The 18,934-nt window shown below is 43.4% G+C and overlaps 1 protein-coding gene across 1 annotated transcript; it reads right to left on the bottom strand.

The window, feature by feature from the left end:
• Positions 1 to 5,535: 5,535 nt before the first annotated feature.
• Positions 5,536 to 12,221, bottom strand: SERTM2 (serine rich and transmembrane domain containing 2). The gene is made up of 2 exons (XM_031045288.2): positions 11,797 to 12,221; positions 5,536 to 8,588 (listed from the first exon to the last, which is right to left on the bottom strand). The coding sequence occupies exon 2, from the start codon at positions 8,015 to 8,017 to the stop codon at positions 7,736 to 7,738; it is 282 nt and encodes a 93-aa protein (XP_030901148.2). The 5' UTR covers positions 8,018 to 8,588; positions 11,797 to 12,221; the 3' UTR covers positions 5,536 to 7,735.
• Positions 12,222 to 18,934: the final 6,713 nt, after the last annotated feature.

Genomic DNA, 18,934 nt, shown 5'->3' with positions numbered 1-18,934 from the left:
TAGTGAGAAGAATCAATACCAGCACATCTCTGCTTGCATGCATTTCCTGTTAATGGCCTTCTTTTTACCACCAGAAATGCTGGAAATATTTTATGTAGAGGCAAACCAGAGGATTAATACTTATGTGGTACATTTCACAAGGTAAAAGATAAAAAACTGTGGCTTTTATTTTAATGTCCTAAGGATGTATGCAGAGAGCTGCCTAAGGGAGATACATAGTCATGTTTTGAGTGTGTGTGCCTGTGCACTTCACAGATATATATTCTTATTTAGGTATCAACATGTAATGGTGCATCTTCTCTCAGCATTTCTTGTATCATACTTCCAGGATAACATTCAGCTATTTAAAATAAATAATCTTGCTAGAACTCACTGAGAAGTATTGGACTAGATTCATCCCAGGTGTAAATTAACTGACTTAGATCTAAAACAGAACACAGGGTTACATTTAGGAGAGCCATTATTGCTGCATGCACTGATGTCAAAACAAGACAGTTTAACTTTGTATTGTCCCCAGAAAAAACTTTGCTGAACTCACAGTAATCCTGTTTGCTGCACCCTGTAGCATGGCTGCCTGTACTTCCATTTACAGTAACGCTGTAGTTGTACTTCCACTTACAGTAACACTGTCTTTCCATTTCCCAGATGAAACTGAGGCATTTGGGTACTAAATGTGACTGTTCATTTAAATAAGGCTTTGTGTACCAATGTTTCCTGTTAGCAGCACACTACAAAGCACTATTCTTGTCACTGTGCCATATTAAAATGGTGATTCATGGTTAAATGAGTCCAAATGAAGGGCCTTGGTTTTGATTTGTCTGATTTTGTCAGTCAGATTGGACTGGCAGCTGAGGGTAGATAGAGATCTTTAACTGATACAAAAGTGAGGTGAAACATATTTGGCAGATGTACAGATAGATCAGCTTTCCTTTGTCTTGTGTGGGAGGTGGAATTGTGGCAGAGAATATTCTTCATGCTTCACAGCATGGTCTTTTCAGTAATGGCTCTGAGCTTTCATTGGAGATATGGGCAGTTAGTTGGCCATCAGAAACTGGATGGAGGATACTTGCAGGCTCCTGGACACCAGGTTGCTATCAGACAGTGTTGAACTTGTCCCAGTGCCTTTGCCATGAAGCAAATAATGCTCTTTTTCTGTCCCTTATCAAAGGGATATAAATGCCTGGCAGCACACACAGTTGATAAGGTGACACTTCTGGCATAACTAGTAAAATAGGTTAATATTTCTAAATGTAATGAGCTTTGATACTGGATAACTGATTCATGTCTAAGATCTGAAGGAAACATCTTCTGAAGCAGACAGTGTCCCATTTCCCTCCAGGACCTTTGATTTCTGTCATGATAGGCAAAATCATTCCCTTTGGTTTCTCTGAACCTGGAATTCTGGTTTTTATTTTGTGAGGCAGTGACTCAGGGAGGATTCAGGTGAAATCTTCATTGATTCTGAGCCTGGTATTACACAAGGTACTGCTGGGATATAGTGCAGGTCCCTTTCTGTTTTCTGTTTGTGAACAACCTACCCCAAGGTGCTCATTAGCCAGAAGAACTGCATATACACAGAGAACTGTTTTATTCCTCCATAAAAATAGTTATTGTGGAGGTGACTTTAACCAATTGGCCTGATCGTGAGCATCCTGGGCTTCTGAAATCAGCAAAGCAATAGCAAAACCTTGTGAGATTGCTCTTCTTAATCTAAGAACTAATTACAAATATCTGGTTAATTCCTAACAGCACCCATCCTCATTAAAGATTTGTTAGATACAGTAAAACCATTTAAATATTTGTATTTATCTTCCACAAAATCTGGCCACTTATTGCTTGTATTCAACCAGATCTGTCTTTGGTGGTTGGTACTTCTGGTTTATGACTGTAATCAGCTGTTTTCTTGCCCTATGTATTCTGTAGGCTGGAAGAAATTCTTTTGTGCACCTAGCTTTGACATACAGATGTGATTTGTGCCATGCCAAGTGTTTCTTTTCTCACTTGAGTTCAATGATGTCTGAACAAAGGCCATGAAGCAAAGCATGGCTGGCTGTTATCTGTTGCTTCTAAGACCAGGAAATCCAAATGCCACTGATCTTAAATGTTTGGGACATTTTATTTTTCTCAGATAAAGAAGGTTCACATCAGATTTTTTAGATGGATAAAGTCTTGAGGATATTTATGGGTACTACATAATAATGATACATCAGTTTTAAATTGAACACTGTGCTTCAGAAGTGGCTGCAATAAGAGGAATCAGCATGGTCTCCCTGGGTTTGTGTAACGAAAATGAACACCAATTACAGTGCAGTTTTTCCACTGGGATTTAGCCCATCATTTTGTCTAATTATGGTATGAATCCCACACTGGAGAAAACCCTGCTTTTGTAAAGAACTAATTCCCTCTAGAAATGCTAAAAATCTTAAAGAACTCTAATTAGAATACATTTCTCAATAGATAGAATCAGAGAGAGAGCCTGTGCCAGCCACTTACTACAGCAAAAAACACAGGAAAAGATGGAAGGACTACCCCAGGAGACAAAAAAAGGGAAGGAGAAGTAGTTTGGATAAACTTCCCTCATCTTTCATTTAGGCTTATACTAAATAGCATGATGGATCTATGCCTTGAAGTGTTACTGTCAATGGAGAGTTGATAGATTTCTTGACATAAACTCAAGTAATAATGTTGGACTAGAAAGACTTTGGGAGAAAAGGGCTGAAAACAAGTTCTAAATTCTGAGACACTCCAAACTAACGTGGCTATCCAGGCTTCTTAGGCATGCAGTTAGCTTTGTGTATTGTAGTTCCAGTCACCAAGCATGTTATATCATAAACTGGGTTGCCTGCGATAGAAAAGGGAAAACCCTCTGATTTCCTCACTCCCAGTCCTATTCTTCAGACCAAGTTCCAACATCGATTTGATTGGATTTCTGCAAATCTGAAATAGTTCATTAAGCTGCAGAGCTCTACTGGGGGTTGTTCAAAAGACTGCAGAATGGCAAAAAAGCAGAGGGAAGAGCTGCAGGGCTTCTTCAGCACCGCAGAGGATGTTTGTAGATGAGCATGACAAAGACTAGGCTACGGTCACTCCAGGATGAGATAACCACACGTACATATTGAAATGGCCTAAAATGTGCCTTCCCCAGCTGTCTGGTGAAATTGAGTTCAAACTCCTACTTTCATTCAATGGAATGGTCTCACATCCTTCATAACATGAATGGAAGATCTTTCAGACTCACAAGAAGGCAGAAACAGCTTTCCCAAGAGGAGAAGTGCAGGTGGCATTTATTTACAGATGGGTCTACTAAGAAAAATGAAAACAAATGATGATTACTGCTGCAAGATGATCCTTGGGAGGTGGAAATAGCTGCATCTAATCACCTGAGGGACAGACAGCAGCTCTCACTGCTTCCTGGCCATGGAGACGTTTGTTTGCAGTGTTTGTCTTTCCTTTTGGGAAACAGTTGAGAGAATTGATACACCCACAAAGACAAAATCTGCAGAAATGAGACAAAACCTCACAGGCTTCCTGCATCAACAACATTGAAGTCAAACCATGTGATAACAGGTCAGGAAAGGTGGTTGACTTCTCCTCATTTTTACCTTTAAATTACATCAAAGGGAATGTGACTTTAAGAATGTAAAGATTTTATTTAGATTATTTCGTCCTATCAGTTTCCTGTGTTCCTATGTAAGTGGTTCACACAGTGATATGCAGTAAATGGAAGGAGAAGCACACGGGACACGCACAGAGATAAACTGGGTATAGCTCAACTGCATTTGCTGTATCTGAACTCAGTGAAAGGAACTGCTTGTTGAATAGTCCCATAGTCTGTCAGCATCCCAAAGTCTTCCGCTGGCAGTGCATACCTATGGCTGAATGGAGAAGGTGAGGAATTTGCTAAATAGTCATATTTGCTTCCAGTGTCTAAGACAGGAGTAAAGCTGGGAGCAAACTGTCTTGTTTCAAGTAATACTTTACACAGATGCCTCCTAAAGCCAACAATTAATTTGAAATGAGTGGCAGTGCTTGAGCCTATTTCTGCATATGAGCTGGTCCCCCAGATCCACACATGGGAATGACACAGAGCAGTGACCATTGATAGTAACATGTCTCTTTATTTTTGTAAGCACCCCCAATTTTCTGTAGCAGATGGACAAGTGAGAAGGAAACAGACCTCAGGAGGGGAAAGGTATGGAACCTGCAGTTCTTCAAGATCCAGCAAATTCATGCAGAAGTTCCAGTAGCCACTCTGTAGAGCTAAAGAATGCCAAAGTCCACTAAGTCCCACTCAGCAAACACAGATCAATGCATCCAGCAGTCTCTTTTTCTCAGTGATGTCAGGTCTTGGACATTACAAATGAGAATGAAAAGGGGGAAAAGACACTCTTTTATTTCTCAGTGGGAAAGGCTTTAAAATTTGCTGGCATTGTACAAAGTGGTTGCTTTTTTATTTGCAGTATATTTATTAAGTTTTAAAGGGCTGTGAGACTCTTCTGAATTAACATTCTTTAGTACGAAGGAAAGAAACACAGTCTTGACATCTGCCTCTGGCAGCTTTTCAGTTGAGGTCAGAGCAAGCAGAATTTGGGTCCCAACTTAAATTCTGATACTGTCATTTCCCATTAGCAGAGCTGATGTTTATGTCAATATTTGAATCTGTCCTGCAGTCTCTTGGAAATAAGGTTTTTCCACTGATAGTTGTGCTGGCTTATGTGGTTTAGTTGCTGATTTAATATGTTAGAACATGTATGTTCTAAATTGTAGCTTTTGAATGGCACATCAGAAAAATTAAGTAGTTGTACAGGACAAGAGAGGTGTTCAGCCTGGGCTAGTCTGCTTCTTGATGGCTGAATGAGTGACAGATACCAAACCAACTTGATCTGCATTGATTTTTGCTACATTTAAATATCATTAACAAACTCAGGAGCTGTCTGTGTTAGTTGGATTGATATCCAAATTATCACACAGAATTTGTGCTCTTGTGCAGACCTGAGAGTAGCACTCCCTGAGGAGCCAATCTTTAGATGGGGTGTGAAGCCACCATCCTGCCTAGTGATACCTGTGTATTATCCCTGTAGCAGAAAGCTCAGGGGCAACCTTCCTCCTGCTTCTTTTCCAGGTAAACACAGGCAAATGTGGCATGTGGATATTGCTGAGAGTGTGTTGGTTGCTTGTATTCCCTTAGAATCATAGAATCACAGGATCAACTAGGTTGGAAAAGACCTTCAAGATCATCAGGTCCAACCATTCCCCAGCACTGGGAAGGCCACTACTAAACCATGTCACAGAGGGCCTTGTCTACACAGCTTGTGAGCACTCCAGGGGTGGTGACTCCACCACTGCTTCATGTTCTAATGCCTGATTGACCTCTTGGTGAAGAACTTGTTCCTAGTATCAATGTAAACCTCCCTTGGCTCAGCTTGAGGCTGTTTCCTCTTGTCCTATCACTTGGGAGCAGAGACTGACCCCCACCTTGCTCCATCCTCCTTTCAGGTAACTCTGAAGTCTGCCCTGAGCCTTCTTTTGTCCATACTAAACCCCCTCAGGTCCCTCAGCTGTTCGCCATCACACTTGTGCGCCAGGCCCTTCCCCAGCTCCGTTGCCGTTCTCTGGCCCCACTCCAGTACCTCAATGTCTCTCTTGTAGTGGGGGTCGCAGAACTGACACAGGATTTGAGGTGCGGCCTCACCAGTGCCCAGTACAGGAGGACAATCACTGCCGTGGCCCTGCTGCCACTGGTGCTGATGCAGGCCAGGATGCTGGTGGCCTTCTTGGCTGCCTGGGCACAAGCTGCTCATGTTCAGCTCCATCAGCCAGCACCCCCCAGGTCCTTTTCCATGAGCAGCTTTCCAGCCATTCTTCCCCAAGCCTGGAGCATTGCAGTCATTGTGCTATTTCACAGATTAAACCTGCTTATGTGTGGTTAATGGAGTATAAAAGGTGCTATTCTAAATAAGGAAGCAATTTTTAAAGTTTCATACTAAATATATCACTGAGAAAATACTAGTCCTGCCTGTGGACCAACTGTATCCAGTATGGATGTTACTTATCATTCTGTTCTCCATACAAACACAATCAGCTATAAAAGCCAAACCAAATAGCTCACCCATATACAGACTTTTAAAGGTAAATAAAGAGCCTGTTGTACACAAAGCACTTGAGAAGCAGTTTCTTGTTACTAATACAAGTCCATGGAGTCAGTGTCTTCTCTAATTTTAGCACTGGTTTTGTGTGGAGATTTTATGCTTTCCAAGCCTTGGAGAAAGAAGAATTGGCAAATAAGTGTATATAAATGTGGAAAGCATATAGGGCTTTTATAGCTAAGCCAGAATGAGACTGAAATAAAGAAGAGAGGATGGGTAAAATTCATGCCTTGTAAAGACATAGCTCAAACAATCTTGCTCAAGGTTTGTCTGTAAGAGGCAGTGACTCTCCCAGCAGTAACGTGCTGTATTTGATTCCATCTTTCCCATCCACAGAAGCAAAGTCTTTCTCTGTGCATCAGTCAGAGGTGAGAGGATTGGGTCAGATTATCATTTCATAAATTTAAGGAAACATTTTTTTCCTCACTGTTCCAAATGATCTGTCAGGATATTTGAATCCAGTGCTATCTTTTAGTGCTCAGTGAGTTTACTTTCCATCTCCATGTTCCCTATTAGTGTATGTCCAAAGCTGTTCAGGCTATCCATTATTGCAGTGCCAGGCCCTGGCATTTCTTCAACTTTCTTTGGAGGAAAACAAATGAAAAGTGAAAAAGCTTTGGCAGAACTGGTCTGTCTTTAGAGGAAGAAAACCCAACATGAGGATGAGAAGAAATGGGCTTAGGAATTTGGGTCTGTTTAGAATGATGTCCATTTGACTCACACTTGACACTGCATTTTAATTACTGAATGATACTTGGGAGGCTAAACAGCACGAATATGATTGTATTCACCTCAGTTATCTAATGGAGAACAAAGGCAAAGAGAGGTAGAATGTCTTGTAACTTTTCTCCTGTTGTTCATTTCCTGCTGATGCTTTCTTTTGATTTTCAACCTTTGTTCAATTTTATTTTTATTTTCTTTCCTCTTTTAAAAGTTCCATCTCTTTCTGCTATCTGGAATGCAACTCTTCACTGTATGGCTTTTAATGTCAGGAACCAATACTTCCAGCAGGTGATGACACATCTGTATACTTCTGAAACTGCTGTGTAAATCTGCTAATCAAGTGGGGAAAAAGCAGTTTATGGTTTTCCTTCTTGAATGGGATAAATGCCTGAGAATTTCAAAACCACTGATAATTTCTGTACATGTCCCGTGGGCTTTTCCTGTTGATGCCACTCCACTTTCTTAATTCAACTCTTCACAAGGAATTTAAGGGCAGAGAGATAGGTCAGCAAATCCAGGCTCCAGAACACATTCTGGTACATGTTGCTCTGGGTTTTTGGCTGTCATTGTGGCTTTTACCATTTTCTTCAAGGCCTTTTGGAGGGATAGGAGGCTTTCCTGACAGCAGGTTTCTGTAATGTCAGTTTTACTGAGGCTGTTGCACACACATTGTATGTAGTGTCAACAGTCAGTGGGCCCCAGCCAGTCAGTCTGAGCTGCCTGACACTCTCCAGATGCTCTGTGCTGCTGTTGATGGTTGTACAATAAGTTCTAGGGCTCAACAGACAGGCAGAGATTCTTTCCACCACCATTTTGCAGAACAAAACCTGTTTCACAAGCACAGAGGCCTTTTTGCTTTGGGGTCTTTAAGTGGTAGGAATCCTGCTGTGCATTTCCACATCTGTGAACTGCTGGACTGTATTCTCAGTGCTCTCTGGAGACGTGGTGATTGGGGCAATAACATGCTTCAGGCGCAAGAGCATGGAGAAAAGCAGTATGAGAAGGATAGCCAGAAGTGTTAGGAACAATACCACATACACGTAGAGGCTGGAGTATTTATCTGCTCTTGTGTCTGCTTCTGTAGCCAGAGTTGGAAAGTGGACGCGGCCAGTCAGGTTCCCACGGAGTTTGGAATACAGCTCAGTCATTGCTCTCTGTCACCTTTGGTCCATTTTCACCATTTACTTCCAGATTTGCTGTCTTCTCTCACCAGACTCACCAAGGAGGTCAAGAGAGGAAACTTAGGATACATGATAGCTTCAACAAGTAATGCTCCATCCTCTTCATCTCAAGACTTCTGGTTCACACAGTTAAGCAGATTGCATGAGACAGGCCTCTGCAACTCATTTTGCCATTTACAATGACAACAAGCATTAGACTTGTGTTTTATATCTGGCTTTTATTTTGTCCTGAAAATGCTTTGGTCCTTCTTTTGGTAGGCCACCTCCTTTGGCAGGTGAAAAGCTTTGGTCCTTCTCTCAAACTGAACTGCAAAGGTTTGCACAGCTCTAGTCTTTGCAGGTGCTGTTTTCCAAACAGCTTTCTGCCAGCTTCTCCCACAGCATGTAGTTTGTCCTTGCATGAGCTGGGGAACGTTGTGCTCTGCTTTGCCAGACTGCTGGGAGGAATCTCTTCTCTCCTAATCCAGAGCTATTGATACATGCTTAAAGAGTATGGAGTTTTGAGTTTCTCATTAGGAACACACAAAAAGTTGACTTTCTAAAAGGGAAAAGAGAGAGAGAGAAATGAAACCAGATGTCAAAATAGCAAAGCTTATATGTGGCATTTTCTGAACAAATAAGAAAACCCTCACATGCTCCTGTGAGATACATTATGATCAGGAGGATCAGCACTGAGTATTTAACTTTAGAGAATGTCCATGCAAATCTAATTGTTAAGGTCTCTTCTTTACTAACACTCACTACTTATGGGTAGGAGAAGGCTCCACAATCTATGGAATTAGATGTCACAGAGGAAGGGAAGATATGAATCCAGCCAGTGTCTTCCACCATGTGTGCCTCATTCATTATTTACCAGGACCCTCTGTTTCTGAGGCAGGGTGCCCCAGGCAGGCATCCAGAGCTCTGCCTGTTCCACTGGGGCAACTCTGTCACAGGATGTGATGCTCCACTTACTGCTTGGGAGCAGAACTTCCTAGAAACGGGAGAAATCTTAATGTTTTAGCATTTTCAGTTCTTCTAGCTGGAAAAAGTGTAAATGCCAAAATTTCACTGCAAATGATGCATCCAAAAGCATCATGTTCTGCTTTCGGTTTTAGCTGAAACAAAAATGGGAGCACTGAAACGAAGTGATGAAGTCATTTGTAGTGCTCACTACATACACGCCTACATGAGATGTGAATGTGGGAATATTAATATGGTAATATACTATGGTAGTCAGATTAAAATGAAGCATTAGGTCAAAATGATAAAAGTTCTGATGCTTTTAGATTAGAATTTCATGTAAAAGACATTCTGCTGCAAAACATCATGACTTTCATGAGGCTTCAGCTTGTAAAATGTAGCTGTTTATTGACAATGTTTGGTTGTGTTCTCCCCATGCACCAATGGGAACAACACCTTGCTGTTCTTCAGAGAGAGCTGCTTGAAATCTGGAGGCCTGAGTCATCAAGGGGCTGATATCCAGGTTTTCATTACAAGCAAGACAGCCCTATTTTGGCTCACTTGATGGGAAGCATCTGATGTGCTGAGTTGTCGGAGAAGGGGCGCTGGGGATCATGTACACTTTACCTCCCAACTCTTGCAACACCTTCTTCAGTAGCAAAGTGTTTGAGATAACAGTGATGCAATTTAGGGACTATTGGGCCAGATCATGCTTAGTAAAAGGCTGTCTAAACTGGGCCAAATTGCTGATGGAAAAACTTGCCTAGGGATTTGACTTCTGTAGTCCCTGTGTGGGTTGTGGAGTCTGTGCTGTGCTTTGTGCAGGAGAGTGTGGGCAAGCATGGCGTGAAACTGCTGCTCAGTACTTTTCCAGGGGCTGACCCAACCCCATTGGCACCAGTTAGTTATTCTGGCAGCAGGTTTGATGCTGATGCAGAAGGGTGAGACACGAAAGTGAAGGTTGTTCTGAAGTGCAGCCAGGCACTTCTGCTCTCAATTCTAGGGCAGTAACTGTGATTTTCACACTTTGAACCTATAAATGGGAAATCTTCCCCTATGAAGAATATTCTTACGTTACACATCAGGTGGGAAATAGAGGGTGAGAAAGTTATTTGCCGTATTAAGCCTCTGTTTCTACAATATGATTTCTCTATTGATAATGAAATGCAATCAGTCTGGAATTTGACACTTTTGTGGGTTCAAGTACAGAGCAATGTCTTTGCCCATCTCATCTGCTATCTTCCTGAGAGCAAAAGCCAGAGCTCATTTCTCTCCTTAAGGAGCAGAGAGCCTAATGGCTTTACATACTTTATAACATTAGACTGCAGAGCACTCAAGGCATTAGTCTGAGGTTCAATAATGAAATGCAAACCAAGACATTGAATTAACAAAGCTCAGCTGGGCATTTATTGATAAAAGCAGCAGATTAATAGTAACAGTATTAACAGTGGAGAGTTGGGACAGCTTTTGGGGGTTTTGTAGTCTCAGCTATAGAACTGTAGAAGCAATCAACCATTCATACAATTGAAAGCTGTGGAATTAATGACATTTTTCCCAGAAATGAGCTGCAAATACTTCAGTAGCTCCAGGCAACCCCAAAGATTTTGGTTTTCAATCTACCAAATTACCTCACTGAGCACATGGGTTTGGGTATTAGTAGATTTACCTTTGCACACTCCCCTTTAAGGAACAGAAGCTTGAAGCTTTGTAGAGACCAAAGTCATGTGGAAATAAGTCGCACACAAGGATTCTATAAAAAGCTGTGTATAAAGGAGATCAGCACTATAACTTTGTATTACTTGGATCACAGGAGGCAAAACCTCACTGGTTTCCTTGGGAAGCCCTTGAGTCTATGGACAGAGGTGGTAGGTAAAAGTTTGTTACAGAGCACAGCAGCATAACTTGAGCCCACATTCCCTGTGATCTGAGCTGTTGATCAAGGCTTAGTAATTCTTCTCTGGCTGGATAATAGTTTCTGAGATGAGCCAAGCACCAGTAGTGTTCACTCATGCTCAGTGGGTGCAGATTGATTCCAAGCAGACACTTTTTTATTTATCAGTTTGTGGTTGTTTCTAAGCAAGGATTACGAAATCCCAAACCAATGCATTTCACATAACAACCAGTAATGAGAATAGAAGCCTCATAGGTTTCTTCTCAGAGTGTGTCCCTGAGAGAGGAAATTCGTTCGCGAGCCAAAACTTTATGGCACTTAAATCACCATGCTCCCACTGTAACAATTGGACTAGGGGAGCTTCAGGTTTCAGTAGGGCACAGAGGGGCAGAGAAAGTCAGATTTTCCCCCCAACAGTGCAGCCAGACAGTACAGATGTATCATGCAACTGCAGAACATGTCTTGCTGGCTCACTTCCTTTAACTCCCATACTCGCTCGAAGTGCCACTTGCATCAAAGCATCTCTGAGAATGCAAACAATATTCTGAGTTCTCTTTTGCTTTTCCACCCAATGCTCGAAGTGGGACAAACCAGAACAATTACTTTTAGCTTCTCCAAGATTGCACTGAACTGGCTGGCAAACACAGAAAGGTTTGAACCCACAGTACCAGGTGTATTCTGTCTAAGTGACCCTTAGAGAGAAAAATAAGCATTTAAGTGTAAACAAAGTGTTAAAGTATCAATTCCATCCTCGGTTTGCATTTTCTCCAAGGAGAGCTTGAGGGAGAGGAAGGGAGGGTGTCTCTGCTTTCAGTGGCAGACGGTAGTTTTGCTGTCATGCTGAAGTGCACGATAGTGTCAGTGTCTCAGCTGTGCTAGTGCATAGGAAGAGAACAGAATAAAGCATAGTTACCTTTCAGAGCAGGCAGGGGTGTTGGGACTAGGCACTAGAGCAGCTGGTGCAGCCCATAAGCTTGCTGGTGATTTATCTGGGAACATCTCCTCCCAGGGAGTGGGATTCGTGCAGAAGAGTTTTGCTGTCTGATTGCTGGAGTCAGGATTATTGTCTGTTCAGCAAGACACGGCGAGTACACTTTCTTCTCCTTTGCTGTTGAAGTCGCGCTGTTCGCTGGCAGGCACGGCTCTTCCTCCCGCTCTGGAGATGACAGTCTGACTGTCAACTGACAGTCTGACTGATCAGCATCACTGCTGGTGCTCTCCCTCCGCGGCCGATGGGAGAAGGGGGACAAGGAACCTTCCCTTCGGGAGCCTCACTGCTCGGGTGGAAGCAGCCCCCTCCCTGCCCAGCGGTAGGCAGCCGTTCAGCAGGGAGGACGGTGCCGCTCGGGTTGCGTTGCCTCCCGGCGCGGAGGGAAGGGAGGGAGGCGGTGAGCTCAGCTCGCTGCAAAGTTTGGGGCAAGGTTCGTCTTAACCCCTTCGTGGTTAGGAGTGGTAAATGAGACTGAACTCCTAACTGCGGGGTAGGACACGAGCAGGGAAGTTATCGGAGTTTCATCTTCTGGAAGGTGGAGAGGTTTTTTGTGTTGTGCCTCTTGGGAAGGGTTACCTGGTGAGCGCTCCCAGGTGGGCTCCTGTCTGGAGCCATGGACAAATGTCACCTTTCAGCTGAGACCCTCAGCATAGTCCCCAAGCTCTTCAGCACTGGAGCTTTTGATGTATTTGTGTCCCTGTGCTTGCTGCTTGGTGGTTTAGGAAGGGCTGTGTGGCTGCTTAAGATTACGGGTCCTCTCTCCCCTGAGTACTTTGAAACTCTGCATGAATAAACTTAACCCCAACTTTGCAATGTTGTGGGCAGAAATGATTTTCACCAGTTTATGAATGTGTGAAGCACAGATCTACCTACAATGAGGCAGAACGAGCCAAGGCTGGGGTGAGAACACAAACCATCCTGCTCCCGCTGATTACCACTCCTATTGACCTGCATTTCTTAGCTCCCCCCAGCTGACAAAGTAAGCATGTTTTGTGATCCTATTCCAGTTATGACACAAATTAGGGTAAACCATATCAAGGAATCACTATAATTTTAGTTTTAGTGTGCATGTTTCAGAAGGGGCACGGGGGACAAGGTTTCCTTTCCTTTCTACAGGGTGGCTCAGTTTGGGAGACATTGCAGTGACCCCCAGGGTTTCACCAGCAAAGGAGCACAGCTGGACCAATACACAGAGTAGCAGTAGTTTGCAGCTGTATTTCACATGTCCATGTCCCTGTGCCTCAGCAGGTAGGTTGGCTGAAGGCATCTCATAGGGTGAAGTTGACCCGCAGGCCCACGCTGGCAGCTTGGCTTCCTGTGCCTGGAGGTTGTCTTCTGTGGCCTGTGTTTGGGGCACTGGGGGCAAAGTTCCCCAGTGAAAAGTGGGTCCCACACAGGGGTTTGGGAAAGACAAGTTCATTCCTTCTCTGCTGCTTTCTGTGTGACAAAATAGAGGCATTTCATCTCAAAACCCTCTCTTCAGAATTGTTCTCCCTCTCTGGTCCCCCATGGCCACAGCTTGAGCTGAGGGGCCAAAGGGTAATGAAATCCAGAGCTACACAACTCTTTCATCCTCCTGGGGTGGAGGGTATAATAAATCCATCTCTCACAGGTCTCTTCAGTCTCTGGAGCTCACAAGCACAGTGTATTATTGCAATGCAGCACTATTTAGGTAAATAAAACATAGCCCCTGGAAAAATACCATTCCTCCATGCTCTCTGGGGGGGGGGGGGGGGGGGATGGACTTTCTGAACACAGACTTATCAGGCAGCTTTGCTGATTTTCTCTCACATTTCCTTTGTCGTATTATCATGTGCAGTGCCTGGTAGTGCAGTCTATGCCACAATTCCCTGCTATAGGAATGAAAATATATTGATAAAGCAGAGGGAAGACTATGTGTATTTTCCACTGGAATCTGTACAACTACTACTTTACCAACAAACTACGTGAAAGCACCTCTAAACTCTGGGTATGGGGCCTCTTATTTAAGAAGAAACAAGTGAGAGCTCTATTTAACCAGGAATTATGTTGCTGGTTGAGTTACGAGAGCCAGAAGAGACAGAATGTGCTGAAATCCCGCAGCCCTGCTTTCTATACAATGCTAATGAGCAGTGCTGAAATGAAAGGCTCCCTCCCTGGCCATGCCATCCAGCTTCTCTGCTCAGCTCTTTTCCCCTTTGTTGATTTTGCAGTAAATGATCTCTCCCTTTTGTAGGATCAAGCTGCTGTTTGCTGGATGGGTACATTAGATTTCTGGTTCCCTTTGTAGCAGGGTATAATAAAGACAGATGAGTTTTAGATAATGCCACAATTTCTACCAGCTGAGGGTGATGAATGCTTGGCTAAAAGACTGCTGGATTCCTGAATGGGTGACAAGTATGGAAGGCTTTATCTCTATGTAAATTTTTTGGCCAATCCATGACAAATGGGGTTGTACAAATTTGGGTGTACACAAAAAGGTGTACAAATTGCCTTGGAAATACACAGATACGAACCCAGTGAGAGTCATTTTTCAAGCAGCCATTAAGAATTTGGGGAAAAAAAGAACAGGGAGTTTTTAGGTTCTTGCCTTTGCATTATTTCATCTGCACCTCAAGCTCTGTGTCTCCTAATATATATAATATCTCATAGTAGTCCCCTACCGGTCTTAAAGTGAAATGTGTTAAAATGTGCTCTTTGTTAAGAAAGAGCAAAAAAGATCTGTGAATGAGTTAGTGAGTTAGTTAATATAGAGTATAATCTATAGGGATTCTTTTGTTATCCAAATTCACAAAACCTATGAACACATACTTTGGGTTTTTATAAAATTGCATTTCAGTGACTGGAGAAATTGTTGTTCCTTTCATAGCAGACACATCCCAGAATGGTTTGTTCAAGCCCTCAGCTGTAAAGATCTTCCATTATTTGAGGGTGTGCATAGTGGAAGAGGGTGCAGGTCCATGCAAGGGCCTATTTTGATAATGTAGGTACTGTATGTTGAACTTGGGAAAGAGACACAATTTGGTAGGTGCCTGTGCACATGTCAAAGAGAAGCAGTGGTTGAGTTTTCAATATTAAGGGCAAAAATTGTGTTAAATTCTCTCTATGTTTGGACATATTTTCCACATGTTGTTTAGAGGTTACAGTTGATGACAACTCATTATTTCTCCATTACTCTCCTCTTTCCTCCTGTTAAAACAATTCCTCTCTTTTGCTTATGTGGTTAATCTCTGCCTGGAGCAGAGTTTGGCTGACAGAGCTGTTGCACTGAACTGAGGCAGCTTGGCTTGCCTGGAGTTTCACTGGCTTCCAAAGGTCTTAGGGAGAGTTCACCCACTTCCCCTGAGAGCACTGCACTGCTAGAAACCTGCACCAGATGGCTTAGAAATCAGCTCAGCACTATCAACTTGTAGTATTCATTACTTATGGCAGTCTTAATCATACTTAGCACTTCTGTATTTTCGAGACACTTCACAGTTACACAGTCCCTCAGTGAGATACAGTCAAACAGCATTTAAGGGAGCTGCCAAGCATCCACACTTCTAGCTTTTCTGACTGTTAAGGCTTTGTAGCTTTGCAGCATAGCTACTCATGAGACATCTTGAAGAGCTGCTCAGCCCCTCTTTAGCCTTAGAGGCTACAAGATTGAACTCCTGAGGTGCTCAGCTGATATTAGACATGTCACATGCAAAAAGACCTGTCCTTTACCTTTCTTGCCTTCCTTACCCCTGCCCTGGTCATTGCAGAGGTGCTGGGAGGCCCCTTGCTGCCATAAGGACAGTTAGACAACTGTAACTGCCTGAGATGGTTGCTTGGGGAGTTGTTCTTCCAGGGATCAGGATGGTTCCTGACCAATGCAAGTGCTATAAACGAGAGGGTAAGTCACTATGGAAGATGTGCTGAAGCAAGTGACAGCACTTAGAGGTGTTTGTCATGGCAGAGTGGAATCTGTCATAAATATGTTTTTGGTTTGATGTGTTTTGTCTTTGTAGCCATGGCACTGAGTGGCAGATGGTCTATACCACAAGCAGGCTTGTAGAACACATAAAACCTCATGTTACAGTAGGTTTTGAATTAAGGGTCTCTAATAAATGTTTGGACATTCAAGCATGTATTGCTCATCAGATTTGTATGAAACAGGTCTAGCAGCTTTAAGGGAGAAATCCCATAGATCATGGGATTGCAACTTTGAAAGCAAAGAAACCTGCCTGTAGCTCATTTCTTGCTTAGGCCACCAAGGGCCCCGAGAAAAGGCACTGACTTCTCTCTGTCTCATTTCTTTCTGTTCTGAAAAGGGAATATTTATTTGTACCTCACCCCCAAAAGCAATTTGTCAGCACTGAGTGCTACGTGAATGCATGTGGTCATGTGCCTGCTGCTCCAGCAGAGCCCAGGGCCTTTCCCTCTCTGCATTCCCACACTGGCTTGTTTTGTCCAGTCCAGTGTATCTGAAAATGCTTATGTGTTCGGACTAAAAGGGTCTTGTTGCTTTGAAAGGCTTCGGGCTGTTTTGACAGTTTGGATTCATTTTGAACTTCATCAGTAATATTGCAATGCTTCAGTTTATGTATAGAAACTTACTCTCTCCCATAGATAACCAAGGAAATCCAGCCTGGTCTGATGTTAATCCTAAATTTTAGGAACATTTCTAATTTGATTTACCAGTGAAGGGCTATGTTGTCCTGCACAGAATTCTGTCTGGAACAGTCCTAAACTTCATTTTCTTGATTGAGCTTGTGAAGAACACATTGCAGGTCCCCAAAATGGTGTTAACACCACTCACAGAGGAGAATTCCAGTGCTCTAGGTATGGCAGTGAGAAGCAGCTCAGGAAGGACCAACTGGCAGTGAGCAGGATTGTATAGACAACCCAGGGAGCAAAGAGCTCAAAAGCAAGTTCCACCTGGATCCGAACTGGAAATACATGTCAGCCACCCTCCATCAAGGTCCCACACAGGTCCCTGTGGGCCTTGGCAAGAAAATGAGTTGAACAATGATTCAGGGACAGAACTTAAAGCAGATCCTGTCTTCTCCAGCCCATGCTCTGGAATATTATTTCTCAAGTAGGTCAGTTCTTGCAGCAGTGCCTATTTCTAGTGGAGCTGAGCACAGCTTTTAGACTCAAAAGCTTCAAGTGAGTCTGGAGATGCTTTCAGATGTGCTGATGGTCTCCTTTTGGCTGGCTAGTTGCTAAGAGACAAATCAAGAGGTGCTCCCTTGCATGACAGTGGGCCATTCTGGTTTAGTCACTTCAAATGTTGTCTGAAACTGTGGTTATTCATGAGGCAGCCTGAAAATCTACTTGTTCATTTTGTTATTTTCATCTCATTTCCCCACTGCATGGTTCCATGCTCTGTCTGTGGACAGAATTGCCTTCAGTGTTACTTACTACTAGTCCATGGACAAGTGGTTGAGCCGCTTATGAGCTACTGGATGTGCCACAAAGCCCGTCTCAGTCCACCTGGAGCTGTGAGCAAAGAGCACTTTGACTCCTGTGGGCTTGTCCGGGGTTCAGCAGTAGCAGTCATTTTTTCTCCTTCTTAGTAGCTGGTGCAGCGCTGTGGTTTTGACTTTCAGCCTGGGAACAGCACTGGTAACACCGATGTTAGGGTGGTGAAGTACTGGAGTGGGTTGCCCAGGGAGGTTGTGAATGCTCCATCCCTGGCAGTGTTCAAGACCAGGTTGGATGAAGCCTTAGGTGACATGGTTTAGTGTGAGGTGTCCCTGCCCATGGCAGGGGGCTGAAACTAGATGATCTTAAAGTCCTTTCCAACCCTAACTATTCTATGATTCTATGATTCTATGTTTTTAGTTACTGCTCAGTAATGTTTAGTCTGAGCAAGGACTTTCTGAGTCTCATGCTCTGCCAGGGAGGAGGAGAAGCCGGGAGGAAGCAGAGACAGGACACCTGACCCAAACTGACCAAAGAGGTATTCCATACCACAGCACGTCATGCCCAGGATGTAAAAATGGGAGCAGTTACCTGGAAGGGCTAGTTCAGCCCAGAGCTCATACGCTCCAGTATTCACTAACTCACTATTGGCAGGCACCCCTGAGGCATAACTTCCAGAGCCTTTAACATGTGAACACCTATTCCCTGAATTCTAATCAAACCCTCCTAAGCCAGACCATAGAGCTGAATGCAGAGTGGGTAGAGTGTGGGGAATGCTGGCTGCAAAACAGTGCGACCCTTCTCTGAAGTCTCTGATGCCTCCTTATTTACATGATTCACAGTTAACAGATGGGCTCATGCCTATACTGGCGTCCTTCAGTTGCTAGCATTAAATAAGAATCATGACAGTATACTGAATGGAAAACAATTTGTGATGACCCCATTCCATCACTTTTTACTTCTTTGCTTGGTTTGTTTTAATTCCAGTCTTAAAGAAGAAAATCTCCTTTCTCAGTTCTCATTTACAAAATACGCAGCTGAGAGAATTCTGCCCACCCACATTGACATTTCAGATCTCAGCATTTCCATCCAGGGCTGGATGAACTCTTTCTAAACCTGTTTGGAGGAAACATAGTTGAAATACAGCCATAGATGCAGACACTGCCATAGATGCAGACATTGCCATAGATGCAGACACTGCCATAGATGCAGACATTGCCATCTCTGCTCTGCCACTAGTTTTCACCACAGTTTTGAAGAACAGAGAGCATGAGGACAAAGGAAGGAAAACTGCACAGTGTCTGTGTTTGAGTTCCCACTTTGTTTCACTGGAGGCTTCTTTATACAACAATTTTTAGTGTCTACTGCTTTCTATCAAGAAGTGGAGACAGGATGTCAGCCCAGACAGACTTTCAGTCTGAGTCATGACACAGCTGCTATACATTTATGGTAAAGACGGGAGTCTTTCCATTTGATGCCCGTTTTTGTCTAATAGCAGTCACAAGGTCCCTCTTCCCCAGCCTCTGGGTCAGTCACCAAGCAAGCTCACTGGGCAGCCTCACTTCATTATTGTTCATTTTTGGTGAAGCAAAGAATAAATGTCACTGTGTGACTGTGCATAACTAATGTGCCTGATTATTAATAGTCAGTTTTGGCCCCCTCCCAGCCTATGTGTCACAAAATACATTTC

The sequence above is a fragment of the Melopsittacus undulatus genome, chromosome 6, assembly GCF_012275295.1.
Source record: "Melopsittacus undulatus isolate bMelUnd1 chromosome 6, bMelUnd1.mat.Z, whole genome shotgun sequence".
NCBI classification, from domain to species: Eukaryota; Metazoa; Chordata; class Aves; order Psittaciformes; family Psittaculidae; genus Melopsittacus; species Melopsittacus undulatus.
Note: the sequence above shows the minus strand (reverse complement) of the source record. Positions and strands in the feature narration are given on the sequence as shown.

Bases quoted from the DNA above. Each gene is read 5' to 3' on its own strand.
- SERTM2 (XM_031045288.2), bottom strand. From the start codon at position 8,017: ATGACTGAGCTGTATTCCAAACTCCGTGGGAACCTGACTGGCCGCGTC.